The 25,222-nt window shown below is 42.0% G+C and overlaps 1 protein-coding gene across 2 annotated transcripts; it reads left to right on the forward strand.

The window, feature by feature from the left end:
* Nucleotides 1-1,115: 1,115 nt before the first annotated feature.
* mgmt (O-6-methylguanine-DNA methyltransferase) lies at nt 1,116-21,514 on the forward strand. 2 transcript variants are annotated; one of them, XM_073482645.1, is made up of 5 exons: nt 1,116-1,211; nt 3,820-3,965; nt 12,730-12,890; nt 17,327-17,466; nt 20,732-21,514. In XM_073482645.1, the coding sequence occupies exons 1-5, from the start codon at nt 1,191-1,193 to the stop codon at nt 20,846-20,848; spliced, it is 585 nt and encodes a 194-aa protein (XP_073338746.1). In that variant the 5' UTR covers nt 1,116-1,190; the 3' UTR covers nt 20,849-21,514. The 2 variants fall into 2 exon arrangements, with proteins under 2 accessions (XP_073338746.1, XP_073338745.1); XM_073482644.1 differs by having other exon boundaries at nt 1,140-1,211; nt 3,817-3,965; nt 20,732-20,945.
* Nucleotides 21,515-25,222: the final 3,708 nt, after the last annotated feature.

Genomic DNA, 25,222 nt, shown 5'->3' on the forward strand with positions numbered 1-25,222 from the left:
CCTATATCAAACTAGGTTATGTTCATTTTTATTAATTGTGCATGTTGCTCTCTAATTAGCTAATGAGAGACAAAAAGCAGGTTTAGAGCAGAAAAATGCAAATGACTCTTAGAAAATAGCACAAAAAAGTAAATGGCAAGGCTGAGAATCATCCTTCATTGAAATGTCAGAGATAAATGGCTCAAATGTCACATCAATTAAAACGGGGGACAGTTAGTAGTTCATTAAAGAGAGAGCCATATTGCACCGTCGGGTACCGTTGCCAACCCTTACTATCTGGGGCAGACTGGCAGCGGGTCCAGATGGCACGGAAATCCTCACAGATTTCAAAATGGTCTCTGCAGGGGTGGCGTTTTCTCCCCCGCTCCCACCCTCACCGCTGAGATGGGGTGTGGGCCACAGGCCCACGCCGGCCTACACATTCCAAACGGAGGCATGCAGAGAGCTGAAGGCAGCACAGAAATAAAAATAAAGCTGCAGAGGACAACAGACACTTTTAAACAATACATGACTGATGCCACACACTTGGTCATAATGACTGAAATATATGCTTCAGTTAAATCTATGACTGCTCCAGGCAACATAAGGCAACTCCCTCTTCTTTAAACTGCATAAAACCCTGATAAAAGGATTGTGCTCTGCCTCATGTGTTGTTCATAATAACATGCTGACTTTATTAGTTGGTAATACATGAGATGTTATTGGATGTTGGAGTCACATAGGTGTTGTTTTTTTATTTTTTATTCTCAAACATTATCCCTGGGACTCTGAGGACCTCGGTGAAAAGCTGCCACTGGAGATACAGATTTGGATGAATGTCTCAGCTATAAGTGAAAAGATGTTTGAAATTAATGCTCAAAATGTGCATTATCATATTTATTTATTTTTCCTGCTGCAAAAACATCAAGCAAATCAAATATCTGAATCACTACTTTTACTAGTCTTCGGTGTACTGGGGACCCCCTGAAGGACCCCAAATCCCAACTTGAGACCCATTAGACAAGCCTTCTGTGTCTGTCCCTGGCAAGGGGGCGGAGCGGGGACTTTATACCGACCAATTACAGAGCGAGCGCGGACTTTTGACTCTTGTGATTGGCCGGCGCGACCACGCAGTTCGGAGAAACAGGAAGAGACTTTCTGTCACATTTGTTTTGCTGAGGAAGGAGAAGCGGACATCGCACTCGCACCGTATGCTTGCCAGAAGGCTTATTGTAAGCTCAAGAGCTAGTTTACTGCATTAAGCTTCCTTTAAAGAAGCCTGACACAATCGGGCAGTTCAGTAATTACACGTATCCTTTTAAGCTAACGCGGGCTATCTTTTGAGGAAGTTAGCGCCGAACCCCTGCTTGTCTTTTGCTCATTTTAAGTGCACAACTATTATTAAAGGTGTCTTTAATCAGTTTGACGACATTAAAGACACTTAAAGAATTGCGGGGGTCTTCTTCTATGTTTCGGCATGAATTCCCTTAATATAAACAGCACAACAAGGACACATGTTGCATTTTTTTTTTTTTACACCTGCGCAGTCACGGCGCGCTTTCTACTCAATTAATCACGCAGGTTTGACCAGGAACTAGTCTAATGAGAAACGAGTCAAATGATTGACGAGCATGAGGATGCTGCCAGTGGATTTTTTTTTTTTTTATAACAACACAAGCTGCTTATTGTTTGTTGTTTCTCACCGTGAAGAGCTGGGTAAACATCCAAACATTCAAATAGTCACTTAGACTAGTCTGCCGCACCGAAAACGCCACAAAAACAAACATGATAGCATTATTTTTAATCAGTGGAGACTATTAGCCGAGGCCATTATTGCCAAAGTCCATTATTCTATCTATGAGTCTATTACCAGCTTGCTAAATGGCAGGCAGTGTGTTCAGCGCTTATCCAAAGTGCACTGTACCATTGTTTGGCTCAGAAATTTCTCGCCTTTATTGTCAGTTCAGGCAAACCCCCGATGAATACAGTGAGAGCTGCAAGAGTAGAAACAAGAAAGTTGAAGCAGACGCATTTGTGATCGCATACCATGACAGATGTGGTGGTGGTGTGTGTGTGTGTGTGTGTGTGTGTGTGTGTGCAGAGAGGAGGGTGGGGGGGGCAGCTGAAAGTCTAAATGAAATGCTGTAAATGCATGACTACCTTTTATCACATAACCTTTGTTTAATCTAAAAATAAATGCATGCATTCTTAATTTAAAAGTACATGTTACATTAAGCAGTGGAGGATTTTTATTCTTACTTAACAATTTGTTTTATAGCTGCAACTCGTGATTATTTTAATCATCGGTTTATCTGTGAACAGAAGATAGTTTAAAATGTCCTAAAGCTCAAGGAGATGTCTTTAAATAGCCCCCCTTTTTATTGTCCGACCAACCAAACCCCCCCCAAAAAATTCAGTTTACAATCACCGCAGACAAAGGAAAGCAGCAAAATCCTCACTTTTGAGAAGCTCGCACCAGGAAATGTTTCGTATATTTCCTAAAAAATAAAATAAAGGGATGAACTGATTATCAGAATAGTTGCAGTATGCAGTTAATCACTTAATTGTTTCAGCTGTAGTTTGTTAATTGTTGCTTGATTTAGGAACTAGTCTACAAGACTGCATCAAGTGAAGTAAAGTACATTTCTGATGAACCTACTGATTTTAAAAAAAATCTTTTGAGATTTAAAATGTAAATATTAGAGTGTAAGCAGTCTGTTTATATACTAGATCTGCAATGATGGGTTCATTAATTTGTAGCATTTTGAGAATCGATTATTTGTTTGAGTCGCTTTTGTAAACAAAACCTCCAGTTACTCTCTGGTAATGGTCTCTTAGAGTTGAAGATTTTCTACTTTTCCTGTTTTATATCTTTGTAAGCTAAATATCTTTTTGTTGTGGACTGTTGCACGGACATCACAACATGTACGACAAACAACGTATGTAAACGTCACCTCGGACTCTGGGGAACTGTGATGGATATTTTAATCTATTTTCTGAGATTAAACAATTATTTGAATAGTTGAGAAAAAAAAATCAGTCGAATGATCAGTAATGAAAATAGTTATTAGTGGCATGTAAGTCACAATTATTATACAAACGTGATTTCAAATTTATGGAAGTCAATTAAAAATGACAAAAGAGTGATATTGTATTTGTACCCTTTAGACACTTTTCAGTTCAAGGTTCCAGGAAGGAAAGGTTCCCTTAGTTGAAACTCTTACAATCAATGTGACCTTTATTTATTATAACCCCCATCTCTCAAAAACTCACATATAACATAGTCAATCATCTCTCCTTCCCCTCAAAGTAAAAATAAAAAAGGAACTGCTGTCTGGTTATTGCCAGTATCCATCTCAGTCGTCAGAAAAGCTGCACGTTTTTGCTGTTGTTAAGGGCTGGAAACCAGAATCCCATCGGAGTTGCACCCTAAGGAACAAATTTAATGCTAGAAAAACATCCCGACCATCAACCAAAAATGACGGATTGAAAATAATGTCGAGCTATCTTGGGAATCCCCCACCAGACAAGGGAACAGACTGCATTGTTTTTCTCATTTATGTGATATATAGAACAGAAAGAGGGGAAAAAATGGGCGATTTATTGGTTAGATAGGCGTATACTTTTCCATGCACAAAAGAAATATTGGATAGTAATGTGGGGGATCAAGTCACATCATGACATTGTTTGGAGGCTAGGTGTTCAAATATGTAAGTCATCATCCGTTGGTGGCCCGCTAGGTTTTCAATAGATCATTCAATGCAAATATGTGTGGGAAATTGTGAAAGTTGCCACATGAATATGTCAATGAAAGGAGTGTAATTTGTGCTTCCTTAGCAGGGCAGCAAGATGAAGAAGCAGGGGGAGAGCCAGTGCACTCAGAAGACCATCTCATTGCTGAGCCCCCTGGGGACGATCCAAGTCAGTGGATGTGAGAATGGTGTGCACACCATCCAGATCCTAATGGATGTCGCACCTGCTGAAAGGTACTGTACAACAGCCGGGATGGTGACGTGATAAACAAAGGTGTGAAATTTACAGGCGGACAGAATCCACTCCTGTGATGGAGTGCCACCATTCCTCATTGGAAGCAGGGCATTTTTGTAGATCCCACAAGAAATATCCTGGAGAAAGTTGGGCAAATATGAGCAGGCACTAGAAATATGAGGGGCACTAGAATACAGTTGGGCTTGAAATTAGATTTCTGATGGCATGTGGTTGTGATTCTTCCTGCAGTATATTTGAAATTTCAGAAAAATAACTTGTTTATTACCCACAAGGGAGTCGATTAGAGCTGATGTCTATAGGGTCAGCAGAGGCCATGAGGGAGCATGGACTGTTCACTCCTGTTTATTTATGTTTCCTCCAAGTTGTATGCAGTACTTCTGAGTGTCAAGCGACACTCAGAAATGTAATATGTGATTGCTTTTCATGCCCTACCCATCCCTCAAAATTGTTAGAATGTAGACAGTCTTACTGAAGCGATTGAAACTGATTAAACTCTGCGTTAATAAGCACTTATTCCTTATTTTTTACAGGTCCAGATCCTACATCTCAGATTAGTTTTGATTAGATTGAAATTAAATATCCATGTATCGCAGATTCGCATTTGATAAACTTGAATGGTTTGGGAAATTAAACCATTTTCAAATGCACCCAGATAGGAAGCTATCCTTTTGAAAATGTATGTTCAAATTCTAATTTATGGAAACCCATTAATGACCTTGTATATTATACCTCAACATGTGTTTCCTTCTTGACTGTCTGCTATTTCCTAAAATTCATCAAGCAGTAAAAACATTCCACTTGTTGTTAATGAGTTGAAGTGAGAAAATTAATAATATGGAATTTTGATTATGGAAGATGTCCTGTAACCATGCGCAAGCACCTTTCTCCGTCTCCTTGTGAACAGGGTTTAATTTGTGTGTTCAGGTTCAGTAGGAATATGCAAATGAATTTAATGATTCGCATCACTAGATCATTTCTCAGTTTAATATCATTTGCTATGTCGGTCATAAGTGAAGCTCCGATCACATCGCTGTCTGTATGTTCTCAAAAGGTGTGAGCAAGAAATCATTAAAGAAAAATGTTTAGATTGTATCACGACCAGTTGAATACGATGTTATTGTCGTAGGACAGGGGAAGCAGAGCCGCCTCAGATATATGGAGTAACGCAATGTAAACAGGCATTAAGGGAGGCGAGATAAAGTGACAAAATATGGGCTTATCTTTGCAACCGGCTTTACATGTAGATCTCACAAAAGCCCGCCTGTAGCAGTAATAGTTCAAATCAGCCATTTCCATTGATTTATTTATGACATACTAAACAAGGCTCTTTCCAGCTTTGGATGTGGTGTGGTAAAGGCTTAGGAAGTCAGTGTGATAAATGATCTCTAAGAGCATATTTTGGATAAGGGAAATAGATAACGTCCATGCATAACATAAAGAGAGACCTACAAGAAGACGTGTGTGAGCGAGTCAAAGCTTCGAAGGCTTATATGATTGTGTTTGCTTTCTGTTTTTTTTTTTCCAGTATTCACTATTGGTTGGTGGTGAACAGCTGCAGCAGCAACAAAAGCATTCTTGGCATTGATAGATAGTTATTGATAAATGCCATTATAGCTACATAAACGATCTTGAAGTATTGCTTACACACCATGACCGTCAGCTCTTTCTAATAGAAACGTCTCAAGCCCCTTTTGCTTCCTAACTGATCTTAGGAACATTTCCTAAAATCAACCTCCTCTGCCAGTCTAACGACAGCCCTGAAGGCACCATCAGATGAACAAATTCATTACATCTCAACAACCCCTGTTGGGGCCCAACGCACCAGCCTCCCTGTTAACCAGCTTTTCCCCCCTTTAGTTTTTAGCACGGCCTCAGCGTTGCACAGAAAAATGATACGCATTTTGTTTACAGGAGATTACTATTATCTGAAATATGATGCTTCTTGCCTCTTTCACACAGAGCACAGACACATAATACAGAGGAAATCATAGAGTACTTTTTTTATTAGGGTGAAAAATGAAAAAAGGGCTGGACTCCTGCCCCGAGACATTTTGTGAGCATATTATTTTACAATGCTTTGATCAATTTGTCTGTCAAGCTGGCTGAGATGTGGGGGAGCAGGAAAAAAGCAATTTAGCTTGTGAGGTCCTCAATAGAAATGTACTACAGGAGCCTGTGTATGACATGTTGCATTAGAACCTGAGTAGCCTTTATTGCCTGATAATGTCGCGAGGCAATGCTGATATCAATCACCCTTTAACAACCAGTATGATGTGTTTTTATGAAAAGAAAAGAAAAAATAATGCATGAAGCATTTCTTGGAAAATAATTGATTTAATTCTGAGCTGAGGGATTTCTGTTTTTAACAACATAAAAATATTGTGTTGGAAAAAACAGGCACAAAATGTGCTAGGAGCTAAAAATTGTTAAGAACAAGCTCTTTGCATATGCTCCTATAGAAAATTGTAATTAATTTTACACGGATAAACATTCTGTCTCATTTGCATATAGATATAAACAATATATTTGTGCATCTGAATTCCCAGCACACTTGGATCACGTGCTCTGCCTAAAATCCTAAGTGGCTAAAACCCAAAATTATCATTATATTTCCCAGGCCATAAATCCGCCTTTTTTCTCTGACACAAAGCCTTATAAATCTGCGTCTGATTTTTCACATTGCACATTGTTTTTAGTTAATGATTTTCATCTGTTTGTTGTTGCTGTGATAGTGGGGAAATGTACCATATGCTCCGGCAAAAGACAAATGATTAGCAAATGAAATTCTGGACAGCTGTCTGACTGAAAGCGTTTGGTTGATAGCATTCTGCTACCATAATTAGCTTAAGCTTTGGGTTAATTAACTTTCTACCTGGATATGCATAATAATAGCATTCTGCAGAAAGCCAAGGAGCTTCCAGTATATCAGCAGCAAAGGCTGGCTTTTTATTTTGTATTTCGGCAGCATATTTCAATTTCAAGAGGCGATTTAGCTCGGGAGCATCGTCAAATATTGTAGATTTTACTCCCCAAGCCAGATAATTCTGAAACAATAGGGGTGTATTATGTGGCAGAAATGCCATTTCTGAATGTAATTAAAGCGGATGAAAGCAATCACCAATTTTTAAACGCTTTTGTCTAGCATGAGGCCTACTTGTAAAAAAAATACCCATCAAGAGGAGAAAAGAGGCAAGAGAACCCCCAAGTCCTTATATAAGAGGCCTTTGAGACTGAAGTGAAGTACAACAGTAATTAGTCTTTTGTATGAATTTGCCGGCCATGGTCATGATTAGTTAAGCATATGAGAGGGACTGCAGGACTGCATTGGTCTTAAGGAGGAGGGTGTTAAAGTCTATTTATCACCAGTTATCCTCACAGCTTTCCATTATCACTGACAACACTGGATGGGGCCTGAGAACAGCCTAATTGTTCTGAGGTGGAGTGTTTTTGTGTCAAACCCGTCACCCCAGTCACATTGGCATTCATAAGCAGCCAGACATTTTCCATCTATCTAGCCCTAATACCCAAGCTGTCACAACAGCTTTTACACACTACCAACGCCGGTGTGAAATATCTGAGGTGATGCATTTATCGTTTTTCTCACACTCATGTAGTGTTGTGAATCAATGTCCTGGTTCACACTGAATAGCTGTATGGTAAATGTGTTCCCTGTTTGGGGCCTGTTTACATGATGTGCTCGCACACCGGGAAACACATCAACAACTTATTTTTTTCCCCCTACTATTATTTCTCTCTTTCCCCGTCTCTTTTTCCTTTCTCTTTTATTTAGTCTACCACGTAATTTTAATCAATTTAATTCATTATTTCGCTCGACAAAGAGACGCAACTGTGTGCTAAATAAACTGCTTACATTTGTTACTAAAATGCTTTGTCATACAAACTGTGATGTGCTGAGATATTGAATGAAATCATCAATAAAGCAGGGAGGAGACTTTTTGACGTGGTCCCTTTAGAAATGGTATGAATAATTCATTGTGTAATGATATTCAGATGATTTTTGTTCTGTTTTTTACTGCGGCCTTAGAATATTGTTTTGCATGTTGTGAAGTGTAGTACTCAGCTGCGTATTCATTAAGGTGCTGCTCCCACTGGCCCTTGGACCCATCTGTGCTCTATGTTTATGCCTCCATCTCTGGGGACCGTCCCAATCAGGCTGCATGTGCCATTTCCTGTGTAAACCAACACCTGTGTAACACGCTACCTGTAAACCGCCCCACGCAGACGAGACACTGACATTCACTCAGATGAAAATCTGCAAATGTTGTGGTTTCTAAAGCAGAACCTCCAGGGTGAGGACGGGAGCCGAGCGAGACTTACCCTTCACTGTCGAGATGCAGCTAAAAGCAGCTCCTGCACTTTTTTTTTGTTTTGTTTTTTTTTTTCCCTTCCCTGCTGTCGACCGGGAAGTTTTTCTGGCGCGGAGGGTTGTGCTAGTTTGTTTTAGAACTTGATTGGATTCTATATCTGCAACATGCAGAAGTGTACAGTGTGTGACATACTAAAGCAATATGCAGAGAGATGATTCCGCTCTGACATCTTGGAGAGGAGTACGAGTCAATTATGCCCAAGTGTTGTTCTTGCTTATCTTCCTGCGGCACCAAACAAGGATTTAGTCAAGGATTTAGGGGTGAGGGGGCGGTGGTGGGGATCATGGTAAGCGGTTCACAACAAAACACTCAAAACTCCTGGGAGCGGGCACTGATTTAAAAATAAATTACAGAAGACGAAGCGCTAACACTCAAGGGCCCTCAGCAGTGCTGGCGTACACAGGTGAAGATTAGCCTCCTCGCTAATCAGAGGAACAAGGCAGTAATTTGCTCTGAACACAGACAGTAATTAGGACTTGGTGACACTGGATTCCCATAATGCCTTTGAGCTTGACGTGGTCAAATTTTGACAGAGGCTATCCATGCAGGGTCACTGTCCCCCCAGTCTCCTGGCCCTCTTCAGTGGAGGCTCTAAAAGGTCCCTGCAGTTACAGGGGATCCCTAATGTACTTTATGCCTCCCTCACTGGCTCCTTACCATTCGGGTAATTGGAATCTCTTACTGTGGCACTTGAGAATAGAGGCTAAAAACACTATTTGAAACTGCTCAGTAGTCTGTTGTAGATAAACATTGCTGCGTCGGGGTGTGGATACACTACATAATGGAGTAAGAGTTAAGGCTCTGGTAATACATGCCTTCACTGACTCCTGTGGCTAGCCAGTTGGGAGAAGACCTAATTGTTGTGTGCTTTGTTGCCTACTCTGCAGTATTTTACCACCACCTTTATGTATTGGATTGAGTGTTGCGGCCTCTTCGGCGGACATTCGCTAATAAGAGTTGTTGGATATCTAGAGAGCAGTTTATACGGCCGAGTTGTTTTTATTTTGAAACAGCGGAGCACAAAACGTGCGCCCCAGAACAGAATGGGGAAGCGCTCCTAACAGCTTACCACTCCGAAAGCTCTCGACTTTAGCGCTGCAGTAGCTAGATAGGCATCTGAATGATCTTCAAATGGTTGAACGAGCCGCATTGAGCAAGTGGCTTACAATTGTATCACAGCCTTTGGCTCAGAGACCATCAGGATCTTGACATTCATAGAGACATGCTGTATTTTTTTCCCTTTTTAGACAGTCATTTTAGGCTTTTTTCATGCTCTCTTGAGTCTTTGACGTCTCTGAGTTAAGTATCTGCAGCTATAAGGCTGAGGAAAATATTGGACTGCTCTTGGCCTTTTCTATTTCATCCTCTGACCCGCCATGTTACCCATGATCGGTGAAGGAGAACTCTGGCAGGCTGTGTCAAAAGTGACAGCCGATCGAGTCGGGATGAGCGCCATCACGCTTCACAGGATGGAGGCATGAGTTCTGAGTTTTTCCCCCTTTTTGTGCAATATACCATTACACCCTTCGCCAGATTCCTTTCAATTAGATCCTGTGGTTAACCTGTTTCATTCTTACGTCTGCAGCTGATAGAAAAAGTCTTACTTGAAGTCTTGTGCAACTAGAGATACGGAATATGCCAAAGGAAATTGACAAATTTAATGTCAGCTATTCTTTTTCTCCCTTTGTCTCCTTTGATTGTTTCTCGCAGGATGAATGAAATAACCTCCAACATTATATAAATGCTCGATTCATTCTTTATATTAGAGTTGGAAAATAGGTAGAACTCCAAATGACTCCCACTTTACGCAGCAATGATTTATGGTAATTGGAAATTGATTGTGACAGGAGCACAATATTAGAAATTTTCTCAAATCACAATCTTCTATCAAGGGAAATATTCTCTTTAGTGCAGCAGATCCTGGCTAGTTTGGAATTAGTTTCTTATTTCCTTACCTGTGATGAAATAGCAAACGCCTGAAGGACATTGAGAAAAAAAAAAAAAAGGACTTCAACTCGTCAAAAGATAATAAATAACAATTTTGCTTTAACCAGATTTGAATTGTTTATTCAAACTCAAACACACTTGTTAAACACAGTTATTGAACTACTGTTTATAATCACTACTAATTAAAATGATTGGTTTTTTATACAGGAGACGGCAGTAACTTTAAGACAATATAAAGATTGCTCCTCCTCTGAGAGCTTCTTTATAATTAGCCCGACATTTATTACACATCTCTAATCTCTCATTTGAAGGGCAGAGTTTGTAATGTGCCGGTCTGGACTCTATAAAGATCATATGATGCCGCTTGATTTGTGATTCATTGAAGCGACTGGAAATGTTGCCAGCTACAGCAGCTACATCTCCACTGCCCACATGCTCTTTAAAAACAATCCCCCATTGCACCCAGAGGTGACAGACTTCAGCCCGACTGATGTTGTTCCACTTTTATTTATTTATTTTGGTGTTGTTTACCGGCCATAACATGTACTGCATTGCATTAACTTTTAGTACTGTCAATGTTGTATCACTCAGAGCACCTTTAAAGCCAGCGCATCCATAACGGAGGGCTGAAGGGAGAGGAAAATTAGCCACGGTGACAAGTCTGAAGTGTGAGTTGGAGGTCAAAGGTGCCAAGCCTTAAGCAAAGGTGCTCTAGCCTTTGTCCGGTAGATTGTAAGGGCCTGCGGGTCCAACAGGAACATTTCCACACACAATATCCCCGAGCTGTCAGTGTGCAGCGGCTGGAACATCCTCTCAGAGAGAAAGAGGGGCTGCGGAGGGGTAGAGGAGGTGGTGGTGGTGGTGGTGGTGGTGGTGGGTGGAGGAGGCGCGTTGAGGGGGCGGTGGTGGAGGGGAAGGGAAGGGAACAGTGGCCTGAAGATCCTTGCAGAGAGAAAGAGAGGTGGGGGGATGGTGGGTGGGTGTCTGGGGGTGTAGGTGGTGGGGAGCCAAAAGAGCTGGAGTGGGAGGATAGAGAAATAGAGAGGGGGAAATGAGGAGGGAGAGCTGGGGGGAGGAAGGGGAGGGGAGGGATAGAAAGGAGAGACAATGACAAGTAGGGGCTGGCTGGGCACTCACCCATGCCGACAGAGATTGCCATGAGCCATGGCCATTGTTTGAGCGGGTCTCAGCGCAGGACCCGCCGGTGGGTTTCCGAGTTTTCACCACTCGACTATAAACTGCTGTGCGGTTTATTTAGAAATGAGAGTATTTACACATTTTACTGTATTTACACCCACTGTTAAACGGCACCCGAGAGATTTTCATCACACGGCCACAAACTAGCAGGCAGAGCGGCTCCCTGAAAACTGACCTGCTCAGTCATAACACTCCAGTAAACCTCAGCTTCACGTGTCCAATATAAAACGTTGCTCAAACTGTGACCTGCAGAAGTGTAAAAACACTTTAGGGCCGCGTTGTTACGGCGGGCAGGAGAGAGACGGTCTGTGTGTTTAACAAAGTAAATGTCTATTATTAATACCATACAGGATAAGCCAATTTTGAAAAAGGGGCACTTAAATGGTGATATTATTTATTTATAAGTCCTGTACACCAGTTAATGGAATTGGCGGCCAGCTTTAGATCCACAACACAGCTTGAGGTCCACTTTGCAGTAATGCACATGCTAAGAGAGGACCTTCCCAGTAGGGTCTTTAAGTGTCAAATATGGGTCAGTCTGCTTGCATTGACCTGGGGGGTGGTCAGCAGCGCAGAGAAATTCAGCTGTTAAGTGATGCCAACTCAACCATCGGCAAATTCCTCCAAGCATCTACTCATGCTAAGATGCACGTCCAAGTGCAGCGCTTTGCCGGCCAGCGCTGGTCTGGCCAAAAAATCCATTTATTCTTGTCATGAACTATAAACTAGACCCAAGCAGAGTTGAAACTGTTGTTAACGCTGTGCTCTTAACTTTTTCCCGTAACAGCTGCAAGACTTTTAAAAACTCTCTCTCTTTTTTTCCCGTCGGTTCTGCTTCCTTAAAGTTGTTTGAAATAAACTGTTAACGCCTTTCCTTATGACCCGACAATGTTTTTCTTTCATACTCTATCATGCTGCACTTAATATAGATATATATCTACTGTAACTGGAATACTGTCTTTATATTTTCTTAAACCCTTTTCGCAGCACTGATATTCATCTCAGCCCAAATGCATAACTTAAGATTTTAAACACGTCTTGATTGACCAACTTTAGTTTCACAAATTATGTCATCTTGCATCTATATCACATGTGGCGTGTTATTACACTCCTGTGACATATTTTAGCACTGTTCAACCAAGAATGGGGTATTATGATTGTTCCTCTGATCCCCACCTCAACTCCCCATCCTGCCTTATATCCCTCGCAGGAGCGACGAGGCCCCCCTGAGCTGTGTGGTCAACGATAGCCCGGCAGAAACGAGCCCCGAGTTGCAGCGCTGCGTCGAATGGCTCCAGGCGTACTTCAGTGAGCCGCAGACCGCTGGGAGTCTCCCGCTCCCTGCCTTTCACCACCCCGCCCTGCAAGGAGGTCTGTCATGGATAAATATTTGCAGAGCCATGACTGGGATCAGGCTTTCACTCTTAATTGTCAGTTACATCACTTACACTCACTGGCTCACTGTGTTATAATGAAGTATTTTATGGCTGAGAGAGAGAGGGAGAGAGCAGAGGAGAAGCGAGTGAGTGGGTGAGCGAAGGAGAGAAACAGAACACAGAGCTGTAACTTGGTTCAGTAATCTGTGGCAGCTCTTACCACGCGTGTTAGTCTTGGCAAGCTTTTCCATGATTCTTGGCACATTCTTTGAAACTGATCGAATTCCACTCTTGACATTTTCAGACAGGAAGCTTTTTTTTTTTTTCTTCAATGACAACATGTGAATGGTGGTAAAGTTTGAATGAGCTTATTGTTGGCTTGACCAGTCACCTAGGGCGAGTAAAATGAAAGCACCTCAAAAAACGGACAATTAGCGTCCTTTCAACTGGTAGCTGTGGCTGCGGAGTGAATGGCCGAGGATAGAAATGAGGAATTGATTATCCCGGGCGTTTTTGGTTTTTTTTGTTTCGTGGACGCAAACAATACTCGCAGCCTGACAACTCATTTTTGCAAATCGCAAACTTATCGCGCTCGTGCCCTTTTCGAAACAATTACTGTTTCTTTGTCACACCGAGACGCTCGTTGCATTTTAACTTAAAGGTTTTCGCAGAAGCGCTCATTTAGATCCAGAAGCACACCTACGCACGGAGAAAAAAATAACTCTAATATATGCATTTAACAATTGTGCCTCTCTTCCCCTGCAATCAGGCCTTAGTCGCTCTCTAATTTCATGCAGATCTGCAGTGCTTGAGTGATGGCATTTTCAATGAGCAGGTACTCCATCGAGACCCTGTATACAGCTATGAGTCCCACGCTCCCGCAAAGGCAATGCAGAAATACATCAGGACCAATTACGATATCAACTTTCAGTGTGATTCCCTTCGCCACCAAGTGCTTGTGTACCAGCCCCAGGCTCTTTCAAATCGCATCTCATCTGAAGTCTTTGGGGTTTTAATTAAATTTCAGGATAGATGGAATTCTTCATTAGTACCTGATCTGAATAGGTGATTGTGCTGTGTTCCACCTCTCTCCCTCGCCTGTTGTTTTGGGGCTCAGTAAATACAGGGTTTAGGCTTGGATTGCTCTCAGTAGTCAGAACCACAGGCCATGCCAGTATAAAAATGTTAAATGTGAGCATCAAGAGTATTTGTCTTTTGAGGGAGGAAAATAGAAGGTTTCCTTTTTTTTTTTTTTTTTGCTTGTTGATTCACAAATATTAAGCACTATTTTTTGCCTTAGTGCTGTGCAAATTCCTGCTTGATCCAGTCATGCAGCCGCCGCCTGCCTGGGAAAAAAAAAAAAAAAAAAAATACAAGTTTAATCAGGTCATTACAATCTGTGACAACCAACTTTTGTTTGCTCAGTTATCTTGTGGGAGAACCTGAACGCGACAGCGCTCTCGCTGCACTTGTCATGTAATATTGAGTTGTGACCTTCACTTGAAGTGTTGCCATGTTTATTTACACATTTCTGACAAAACAAGCCACTTTTCATATTAGCTGTCACACCATACCTGAGCAACAGAGGTGACATGAAAGGAGACGCGAGGTGTGGTTTTCTATACTGTCTGACTGATTGTCACGCGCAACATCACACGCAAGTTTGGTCGCCAGAGGTGGAGGAATGGCGAGCGAAAGCATCGGTGCGTGCGTGCGTCCTGCTCGGGGAGCTCGTGCATGTTTGTGTGCGCGCGTGCACTCGCGTTCGCCCCCTTCAGAAAAACACAGACACCATCATGAGTTCTTAAAACGATGCATATTCTTATCTCATTAATTATACATCCATATGTAACAGACGAGAGGATCTTAGTCTCGGTAAGCGGCACAGGGAATATGCGGGGAGGGGGGCAAGGCAAAGGGGGGAAGGGCGCTCTTCAAAGCCCAAATGACTGTGTTCCTGCAGGAGCCTGAACCTCCCCCTGTGCACAGCGCAGGGCGAGATGAGACACTCACCAGGACTCGCCCCTGTGATGTGGAGAGGAATTAGGGAAATGAACGTTTTCAGAATATCGAATAATCAGAGAATCATCAGCACCCCGTCAGCCTTCAAAAGTATGGATCCCTCAAGACTCAAGAGACACTTTGACTGGGAGTCAAAGTCTTCCCTCCCATTAGACACAAAGGATAATGAGGTAGCTGCATTTCCACTATTGTCTTTTTATTGTCACTGGCATGTATAAGGTGACTGTCAGCTGGAAGTCACCTCTCCAAATCTATCATTAGCTGGGCTGAGTTCACTTTAATGTTTTTTTTTTTTTTTTATTCCTTTCAAATTGCTTTCATATACAAAATTATGAGCAAATCAATCATATATGTCAGTATCTTCATAATCACTAGATTGGTTCGATTTTTACCCGCGGTCGATCTCTGCCTCTGCAGCAGCCCTATAACCTGGCCTCATGGTAGGTAATGACCTGTGACATAATTATGGGACGTCTGTAAACATGTAAGTGGTTCCTCTCAACTTTTATTTAAACAATTGACATCACTGCACCCCGATCTAAAGAGGGTCCTGACCCCAGACACACCGTATTAGGCTCTTTATGAAGTATGGGGCTAGGGGACTGCTCTCCAAATCATTGCTGGTCACCTCGAGTGACCCGCATGAAGTCTCTGTCACTAACACTGATGAGGGCAAAGTTCTTTAACCTCTGCAGCCGCAGATAAAAAGCGCACACACTTGTTTTGGTCCAGAACTGTTGGAGATGTGAAACCTTTCCAGCAGAAACAGCTGCTCGGGATTTATAAAAGGTGTAAACAGCCCTGTAGCTTGTTGCTCGGTCTGCTCGTAGGCGAAGGAGCGCTCAGCGGCGTCTGCTGGCGTGACGCTGACTCCGGTTGTTTGTCAATAACGTTTGCATCAACAGGGATTTGTCCTAGCCACAGTCTGGGCAAGTTGTCATCTACCCACCAGTGACAAAGCGATCTCAATATGTACCACGCACATCATGTGGCCAAATCCGAGCTTTATGAGGGAGAATAATGCATAAAAGAAATTTCAGGGGTGTATCTTATCTCCTCATAACATTAAGTCTGTCTGCGTAAGAGCCCGTCATCTCGTTGACAGCGTGATTATTACCTGAAAAATTATTAAACAGTACCTACGGGCCTTGTTCAAGACAAAGAACTCACATGGGTGCGCATCAATCAAATATATCCCCTTTAGGTTTTACACTTATTCCCCCCAGTTTAGGCAAATTGCCTTGTTCGCGTGGCTTTGTGTAGCGGAGAGTGACTATAAGGTAGCGAGGGAGCCTGGGGAGCAAAGGATGTTCACTCTGTAGAAGAGAGACAGGGGTGTGACATGTTTTCACACAATGCCAATTTAGAGGGATTTCTCATAGATCACTTGTCATGTGCTCTCTTAGACCATATAAATGAGAGAGAATGGGAGATCACTAATTGAATTTTCATGACTGAGTACATGTATATACTAGAAGAATGTCACCCCCCTCTTGATAACGAGACCATTGTTCCCCCATCTTGTTCTCCGTGCAAAAAAAGAAAAAAAAAAAAGTGTTGTTCGCTCGCTTCACAAGCTCAGTGCATCAACGTCTTAAGGTTTTTCGAGATGCTTCAAATACTTTTCTCCTCTTCTTCTTTTCGGCAATCAGAGCTAGACAAACATGCCTCTCAGTCACTGCCTGGTAATCCAGAAAAAAAAGATAATGCTACTGCTAAAGTGCTAATGAAATCAAAGCCGTTAATGTGGTCGGTTAAGCTGCGGATGATTTGAAGAATTCCGCCATTTAAGTGAAGATGATATAATGAATCTACTCTGAATAGAAAGCAATTAAAAGGACAAATTGGTCTGATTAACCTCAAAGTCATCCCACTGCCACAAATGGTATGCAACATTCAAATTATTATTATTAAAAATCTGGAGCAGATTTGCAGTCTTTTTGGCCTCTCTTAATCCTTTTAAATGAAGGAGCGAACTTTTTTAATTTTAGCTGTGACCTTTCAAAGCATAACCTAGATTTTTCTGCCATAGAAATAATTTTCTCACATCTGCTTCTGTAGCATGTTGATACTAGTTCTAAGGTCAAATTGAGGGACTTGGATGTATTTAGTTGTTTAATGAGTCTTGTAAAGGAGAACGAGGGAGTCATACAGAGGAGGAATTAGACCTTAGACATGGGGTCGGACATTATGAAAAACTATTAAGTGGATCAAAATGTTGTTATGTGTCAGACTCTAAACACTAGTTTATTTCAAAGGTAGTAAAAATGTGCTTAACTGTTGTCTTGTTGTCATCAGCCTCTCAGCCAGCTGTCTCAGTTTGATTGATTAAATGAGGAACTCTCTCTTCCTCTGTTCTCTCCTGCTGTCTCCCGCTCGTCCTTTTCTGTCCTCCGCTTTGTGGCGAAGACGCGTTCACCAGCCGCGTGCTGCACGTACTTCTGAGGGATGTGAAGTTTGGAGAGACGGTCTCGTACAAACGCCTCGCTGAGATGGCGGGAAACCCCAGAGCGGTGCGGGCGGTGGGAGGGGCCATGAGGAGGAACCCGGTGAGTGTGGCTGACATTGATTGACAGGCTTCTCTCTTACTTACTTTATTTCGTCAGATAAGGAAATTAATGGTTTTTAGTAGTACCAGAGACAGCATGACATCATTTCTTCAGTATCAAATATAGAGCTGCAATGATTTGTCGGTTAATCGATTCTCGAGAAAATGGATCTGCAACTGTTTTGATCATCTATTAATCATTTGAGGCTCTTTTTAAAGCTGAAAGTCCAACCATTATCTGATTAAAGCTTCTAAAATATGAGGATTTGCTGCTTTTCTCTGTCTCATATCACTGCACACAGAATATCTTTTGGTTTTGGACCGTTGCTCTTAAACAACAAGATACTTGAAATCGTCACCTTGGAAACTGTGATGGATATTTTTCTCTGTTTTCTGATGTTTTATAGATTCAACAGTTATTTGCAAAAATAATCATCAGATTAATCGATAATGGAGATAATTGTCAATTGCAGCTGCAAACAAATATTAAAATATAACAGCCACACATAAGTTTCAATAGATTAATTTAGTTTTTAAATTTTAAGAGTGTGTAATTCTTTAGAAAAGAGGTTAAAGGGGCACTATGTAGTTTTGGAGAAGAAATTCAAACTCAGAATTTTATTATTTACAATATTAATGAGGTAATAATACAAAGTCAGACATATTTTTTTTTCCATAACTGAATAAACAAGCTGCTCTCAGAGAAAAATAAGGTCCCCAGAACACTGTTTGAAGCTAGGAAGGTGGCAGGGTCCGCCACATATAAACAAAGTGAAACAATGTGAAATTGTGTTGTCCTTTAAGGTCAGTTTGTTTATTCAGTGTTGAAAACGATGTTTGACGTTTGTTTATTTAGTTTGTTTAGGCATTTAAAAAAAATCAGTCAGTGAAGATGTTAGTGCATAGTGCACCTTTGAATGAATGAATGAATGAAGTAAGTAAGTAAACACATACAGAAACAGATTAATAAATAGATGTGATGTGTAATCCATACTGTGGATACATTTAAACATATAATCAAATAATCACTTTTAAAAATGCATTAAATAGTGACTGATTTTCTGTTTTCTTTCCTTGTCTTCCTACAGAAAAGTCCTTGTGAGCTCCGCTGTTGTTTTCCAATAACATAATTTAAAAAAAAACATCTCTCTGATGCAGGATATGTAATCTAAACCGTAGGTGTGTTTCGAAATATGTGCAACGGGCGAAATAAACGCCTCCCACTGTGAAGGGCTGAGAAGTAAAAGTCTACCTACAGCGCAATTTTAAGCCCACACCTTTTGTTCCCGTCCTCTCAAGTCTTTACTGTAGATGTTCGCTGTAAATCTCCGATTCTTGTAGGAAACCTGGCCCGCATCGTTTTGCCCATGAATCCACTGTGTACAAAATGGAGGGCTAGAGGGCAAGTGGTGTGTCTTCTTTTGATCAAACCCTTTGATCAAAGCCCGTTTAGCTCTGCCCATGTAGTGCTGTGGGCACCACCGGTGTGCTCTGTGAGGCAGAGAACACTTCTTGTACAGAAATGCAGCCAGTGAGATGTTCTGCCTCATATGTGCTGTGAAATATCTCATCTAAGTGCTGCGCTTCTCCTCTGATGCTGTTTTTGTTATTAAAGTAGGAAGAAAAGTCATTTATAATAAAAACAAAGTCATTCCAAACACAAAATAAATGCAAATAAACCAGAAAAAATAACATTTGAGTGTTTTTAAAACTACCCCTCAGTTTCTTTATACACTTTATATGTTACATTAGCCAATGGCGTTGCTTCTGGATGGCTGTATAATACCTCTCAGTCTCATGTTTTACAGACATTTCTTTCCTTTCGTCAGGGAGGCTGGGAGCCTGAGCCCTCAGCTCCTGATACAGATCCAGAGTCAGATTGTCAGTGTCAATTACTTGTCAGTAGCGCTGCTCCACTCAGGCTTCAGCTGTGAAAAGCTCAGTGTGCTCAATCGATCCTCGCCTCTCTGTGGCACTTCTTCTTCACCAGGATTTGAGTATTGATAAGCCTGGTGTAGCGCTCTTTTCCCCCCAAGTGAAGAGGCAGATCCGAAGGCCTTGAGGGTACCCTGCTCTCCCTCCAAACCCGGGGAACAGTATTGATCGGAATACTCGAGCAGTATTTCTCTGTCTGCAAGGTTAATCTGGGGCTCGGAAAGTTTTATTGCTGTTGATATGGGAGCGGGTTTAATGATGGATTTGTACCGAAACACACTGCATGTCCAACTTTTATATAAAAGGTTGGATGTGCAGCCATCATGTCAGGATAACTCGGTTAAATTGGAGGAATAGAGTCACAATGCAGCAGCAGTTATGATGTTTTTCTGTCTGGTATAACGAGAACAAAACAAGGGCAACATTAAGAATATTTAAAAAGAAATAATTGCCGTGATTCTCTCCAACCGTTGCCACTCTTCTTGTTCCGAATTCACAATGATCGAAGTGTTTTAGGCTTGCTTGTTTAATCTTTCTCCAGCCATTTAGTTTACAAAGAACTCGGGACCCCCCTGGCAGTCGTCTGCAACAAGAGTAAACGCTCCACCGACTTCCTCTTTTTAATGATCACAGGGTTATCAGATCTTAATGTTGACACCCTCTCGATTGAATATTCATCCTGCTGGTGTTTTTGCCCATTAATTTTTGATTGCTTCTTTGCTTTACACTATTAAAGAGTAAAAAACATTTATACCCAAAGACTGAGCCATCACCCTGAATGTGGATTTGTGCAGGATCAAACCAGACACTTCTGCTGTGGCACTTTGTTTTCATGCAGTGCATGCACATAAAAAAGCACACACAAAAAAAAGAAAGTGCAGATTCATATTTTCTGCACGTTGGTTACTTTTAAGTCACACCGTTTATGCAGTAAATCAGAGGTTCTTTAATACATAATACATAACTGCTATCAAGAACTCCAACTGTTGTGTTGCTGTGGCAGTAAATGTCAACCTGAGAATAAGAAAGCAGTTGAGTTTTAAAGCTACAACCTGATTTTTTTTAAATATTAATTTTTTACTAACACATCATAGCATTGTGGTAACAGTGCTCATCCTTCAAGGGATTTATATTTTTTTACTGAAAAAATATGCTCTTTGCAAACTCCTCACTGAATTTTTAAACTGGAAAATAACATTTAAAACAAACATTTTTAAAGCGTCTCAGTGTGCGTGTAAAAAATGTTCTTGCGTAATATTTTCAAAAACTCGCACACATGTTTATTTCCTCAGAGTTGAGTTTTCTCTCTGTTTTCTGTCCGCCCGTGCCAGGTTCCTCTCCTCATCCCCTGCCACCGAGTCATTTCGAGCAGTGGACAGAGTGGGCCGTACATGAGCGGCAAGGGCGACCATCTCAAACAATGGCTGCTCACCCATGAGAGGCAGTGAGGGGAAGGCTAAAGCATGACAGAGGCCAACTGTCCTTCATTCAGTTCACACACACACACACAAGGCCAGTATTTTTTTGAGAACACAAAACAGGGCCATAAAGTTTAGCGTGCTTGGCACACACTGTGGAACAACTGGAGATACTTGTAGATATTCAGTTTATACTCCTTTTTTTTTTTTTTAACCTAAGAATAGAGATGCTGCATAGTTAATGTGATACAGAGTTGTTGCAGAATTAGAATGTACAAAAATAACTTAAACAGAGAACAGTAGGAATTACAAACATATGCTCCCGTGGGTCTCCGTTGCGTTTGCCAGATAGTGCTGGAATGGTTTTTCTAAAGAATTATTATTCCCTTAAAAATATGTCTCTTGCATTGTTGTTGTTGTTGTTTTTTTTTTTTTCCTAAGCAGAATTAGTCTTTGTACCTCTCGTTGGTTTTTTAATTTCCTGCCAAGTGAATGCTTTGTTCAACATCCAGTGATAAAGGCTCTGAATTTTACTGCTACAAAGCTTTGTAGTGGAGCATTTGTTTTGTCTTCATTTAGATCTCATTGTTTGCTCTCGCCTTATAATCCACCTTCGAGTGGAGACGTCTTATGCATTATATACTGTACTTTTGTTACGTTAGACATGTTTAAATAAACACATCTCAAAATGACAAATCTCGCCTTTTCATCACTATAATTGTATTTAATTTTAAAATTGGTTTCATGTAGCGTTCACTCAGTTCAGCTCATAATTAATTATGCTGTATGTCTTCTCTCCTCGCAGCAGCCCGTCTGTATGTCAGAGCTCCTTTTTTTTTTATTTCTGAGGAGTGTTTTCCATTAGAGGGCAGTACAGAACGGGAAACAGAAATCAACATTTCAACCTTGAATTCATCCTGCACATTTAATCTGTGACTTAAATGTTTATATGTTATTTTATTTTCATCACAAGCCTGTTAAATCCCTCTGGGATGAATTATTCTTTCTTTAAAAAGACCGTATGGAGAGGGCAGCAGCAGTGGTGCTGGTGTGAAAAATCAGTTTAGCTTTAATTGAAAATGTCCTTTACTTTTTATTTTCTGCATTACCTCAAGACGATCTGTTGTAACATTGACAGGGTTTTTTTTTCCCCCACTAAATTCTTGATTCTCCTAACTGTCTGCTGCAGCTCCAGAGTGACCCTTACTTGCCCATCGTTATTCCTCTTCTGTTCAGCCCAGGTAGCCTAATAATCCACCCTCCAAAAATAACCTCGTCTCTAACCTTTGCAGAACCAATTCAAGTGGCCCACTCGCTGAATACATTTGAACTTTGCTGCATTTTTGAATTTCTTATCCGATCAGCTTGGTGCGGCTGCTGTCTTGCCGTGCTGCTGGACTCACTTACTCTGCCGTTGGAGCTCCATCGCAGGCGTAGATGTTGAGGCAGCAGACAGGCAGATGAAGAATGAGACTCAGTCTGTGGTTTCACAGAGGGCTAATGATGCCTGTGGTGACTACAGGCTACAGTCAGCCCCCTAACGAAGGGAGCTGTGACACAGCCACAAGGGGTCCCATTTAAGCCAGGCGCACTCTGAAGTGCACTGTAAGCACCCTCCTTTTTTGCTTGTGGCTAAGTAAATTCTGAGGAATGCTACGAATTTAGCAACCAGAGATACTGATGTCTGTAGAGTTCTGGAGTTGATGTTAAAAAACAAGTCCAGCATCAAAGCGTGAGACATGCTGCCAGTAATTGACCATGTAATTGCTTCGGTACCCAAGGAATCTCTCTGAAATAATTCACACCTTTTATTTTCTCCACAACTCTTCACATTTTCTTTGCATTTATCCGTGTTAGCAGCAGTGTTATTATTATATCTGTATTATTTTGTGGTTGTATTTTCACCATGTGAGCCACTTCCGTATCACACTGGCTCCGAGATAAAAAGGAATTAGATTAAAAGAGGCTGAGACGATCTCATCATCCGCACTGTTAATCTCTGTGAAACCTTTAATTTTGGCCTAATATCTGCCTCCATTTCAGAGAGAGAGGGAGCGAGTGCACGTGCTGCATGCTCGTGCGTGCTTGCGTGTGTGTGTGTGTGTGTGAGAAAGAGAGAGAGAGAGAGCATGTGGCCATGCGTGTTGGTGTGTGCACATGTGTATGTCCATATGTGTGTGGGTGAAGTGGATGATATTGAGTCTGACTTCATAAATCACCCAGACACTGATAAACTCCCCATGCACCCACACACCGCTAATGGGCAACCCTTAAGGAGTGTGAGTGTCTCGTGCGGCGTTTGATTCAACATTTATTAACCCCCTCACACACACTCTCTCTCTCACATACGACACACACTCATTTGAGCCCCCAGAAAGAGCGAGGATATAGTTGGTGGCATCGGCAGCGTTAGTGCGGGGTTTTGACCTGGCCGGGCTGTATTAATCATGGACCGATAGTAGTAAGATACATTTTAGCTTATACAGCCACAACAACAACCTCTGCATTTCCCAGCATTAGTTTCCTTCTCATAACTTATATCCTGTCTCCAAGTCCCCACTTCCCATCTCATATCCTGGCACCCCTCCTCATTATAGAACAATTTTCTGCCCCCACATCAAATACAAACACACTCTGCGCTTCCATCTCTTGCTCTTCATACATGTCGCCTCATAATTCTAATGTTATCACAACCTGCGCCCCCTCGGTACAAGTCGCGAGGCTTAGTGGTGGGGACCCTGCAGAAGTTAATCCTGCAAGCCACATCGGTGATTCACAAATAGCTGCTTTTATTCTTCTTAACAAGTTTGTACGCTTACAGGAAAAAACTTTTTGGAAACAAATTAACTCTGCTGCGAGGGGCGCTCTGCTGCTGGGAAGCCAGAGGAGTATCCGGCATGCAGATAGGCAGTGTCCAACAGTCAGTCAGACAGATAGACACAGGGATAGATAGCTGGATAGACAGACATTAGGCTGGGGCTTGGCTGCACTATCGGGTTTCCTCCCCCTCTGTCTGTCTGCCGGGACAGCCTGGCCTCGGAGGCCCTGACACCGAGGCACCGCGCAGCCAGCCACGACAGCTGCCACAGCAGCATCTAATACCAACACACTCCACGCTACGCCACAACTACAAAGAGAAATATCATTTCAAACATGGCATACTTTGATGCTCTTGTAATGATCTTTGTGTTTTGAGAGAGAAAGCGGGAGGATGGAGGATTCGTATGGTGCCTTTCTTTTTGTTTTGTTTCTTTAGAACAAAGAGACCCCCCCCACCCTCCCTCCACATGAGCAGGTTTAGGACAGTGATGATGAGATGCAGCAGGATTAAATGAGAAAGTAAAAGAAACCCTGAGAGGTATCAGCATGCCAGTGTGTGCACGTTAGTAACCTTGTGTCAGTGTGTCATCGTAACCTTATGAACCCCGGTTGTTGAACTGGGGGTCTCTAATTAGGAACGGCTGATGAACGGCCATACGTTACGTGAGAACGGGTGCCTGCGAGCGCGTATCAATCTGTGACTGTGCAGCGCGGTTGTCAGCGTGGTAAGGAGAGTGTCTCAGCCTGGAGAAAGTGCAGGTCTAGCCTTGGTCATGTTGACGGAGGGGCGGCACTTCACAGGCTCCAGGACCCCATGGCACCAGTCTCCCCAGTCCCCCAGACAGACTGGGAGCATCTGGGCTCTGTCAGCGCCTCTGGCCCCCGCAGACTCCGATCTATATGACGGGGGAGAGGAGTGGATTGGATCAGGGAGAGGGAAAATATGAGCCAGATTCCTCAGCCTTGTGCAAAATGCATGCTTTGCCAGTTAGCATGTTTCATGTGTGTACTTGTGCGTGCGTGTGTGTGGCTGCCTTAAGGCCTGATAACAGGTCTTACTGATTAATTTTATATGATGTGAGATGTGGGCTTATTGATTAGCGTCTAACGTTGGAAAAGTCCTCTCTATAAATTGTCCAATTAAGCATTAATTAAAAGTGTGCAGCTCAAAACATGCAAAGCCCGGTTCTGAGCGAAAACATCAAGATTAGACTGACAGATATCATTCCAGGGTTTCCTTATGAAAGCAGATATGGCTCCTAAGCTTCGCCGCATGGAAACTGATACACACACACACAAGACTAATTAATCCATACACTAAATTAGGAATATAAATTGTGGTCCCAATTTAACAAGGTCAGTTTTAACTTCTCCCTTTTCACTTTATTTAACTGTGTAGGAGAGAAAAAAGGAAGCCCTATCAATGTGCTTCGCTTATTATGATTGACGATTGATGATTAAGTCCTCCAGCTGACACACACCACCAAAGCCGGTGAGTTGGAATTGGATGTGACACATACACAGTTCTGCGTGTTAGGTAATTCGTTGACGAGGGGCCAAATTCATTTATGGAACAGCGGTATT

This window comes from Pagrus major, chromosome 15 (assembly GCF_040436345.1).
Source record: "Pagrus major chromosome 15, Pma_NU_1.0".
Classification (NCBI taxonomy): Eukaryota; Metazoa; Chordata; class Actinopteri; order Spariformes; family Sparidae; genus Pagrus; species Pagrus major.

What these genes read in the sequence shown, in the direction of transcription:
- mgmt (XM_073482644.1), top strand. Translation starts at nt 1,191, where the DNA reads ATGCTTGCCAGAAGGCTTATT. An exon ending in GATGTCGCACCTGCTGAAAG is followed by an intron (nt 3,966 to 12,729) that starts GTACTGTACAAC and finishes TATCCCTCGCAG; the next exon opens with GAGCGACGAGGCCCCCCTGA. An exon ending in GGGCCATGAGGAGGAACCCG is followed by an intron (nt 17,467 to 20,731) that starts GTGAGTGTGGCT and finishes CGCCCGTGCCAG; the next exon opens with GTTCCTCTCCTCATCCCCTG.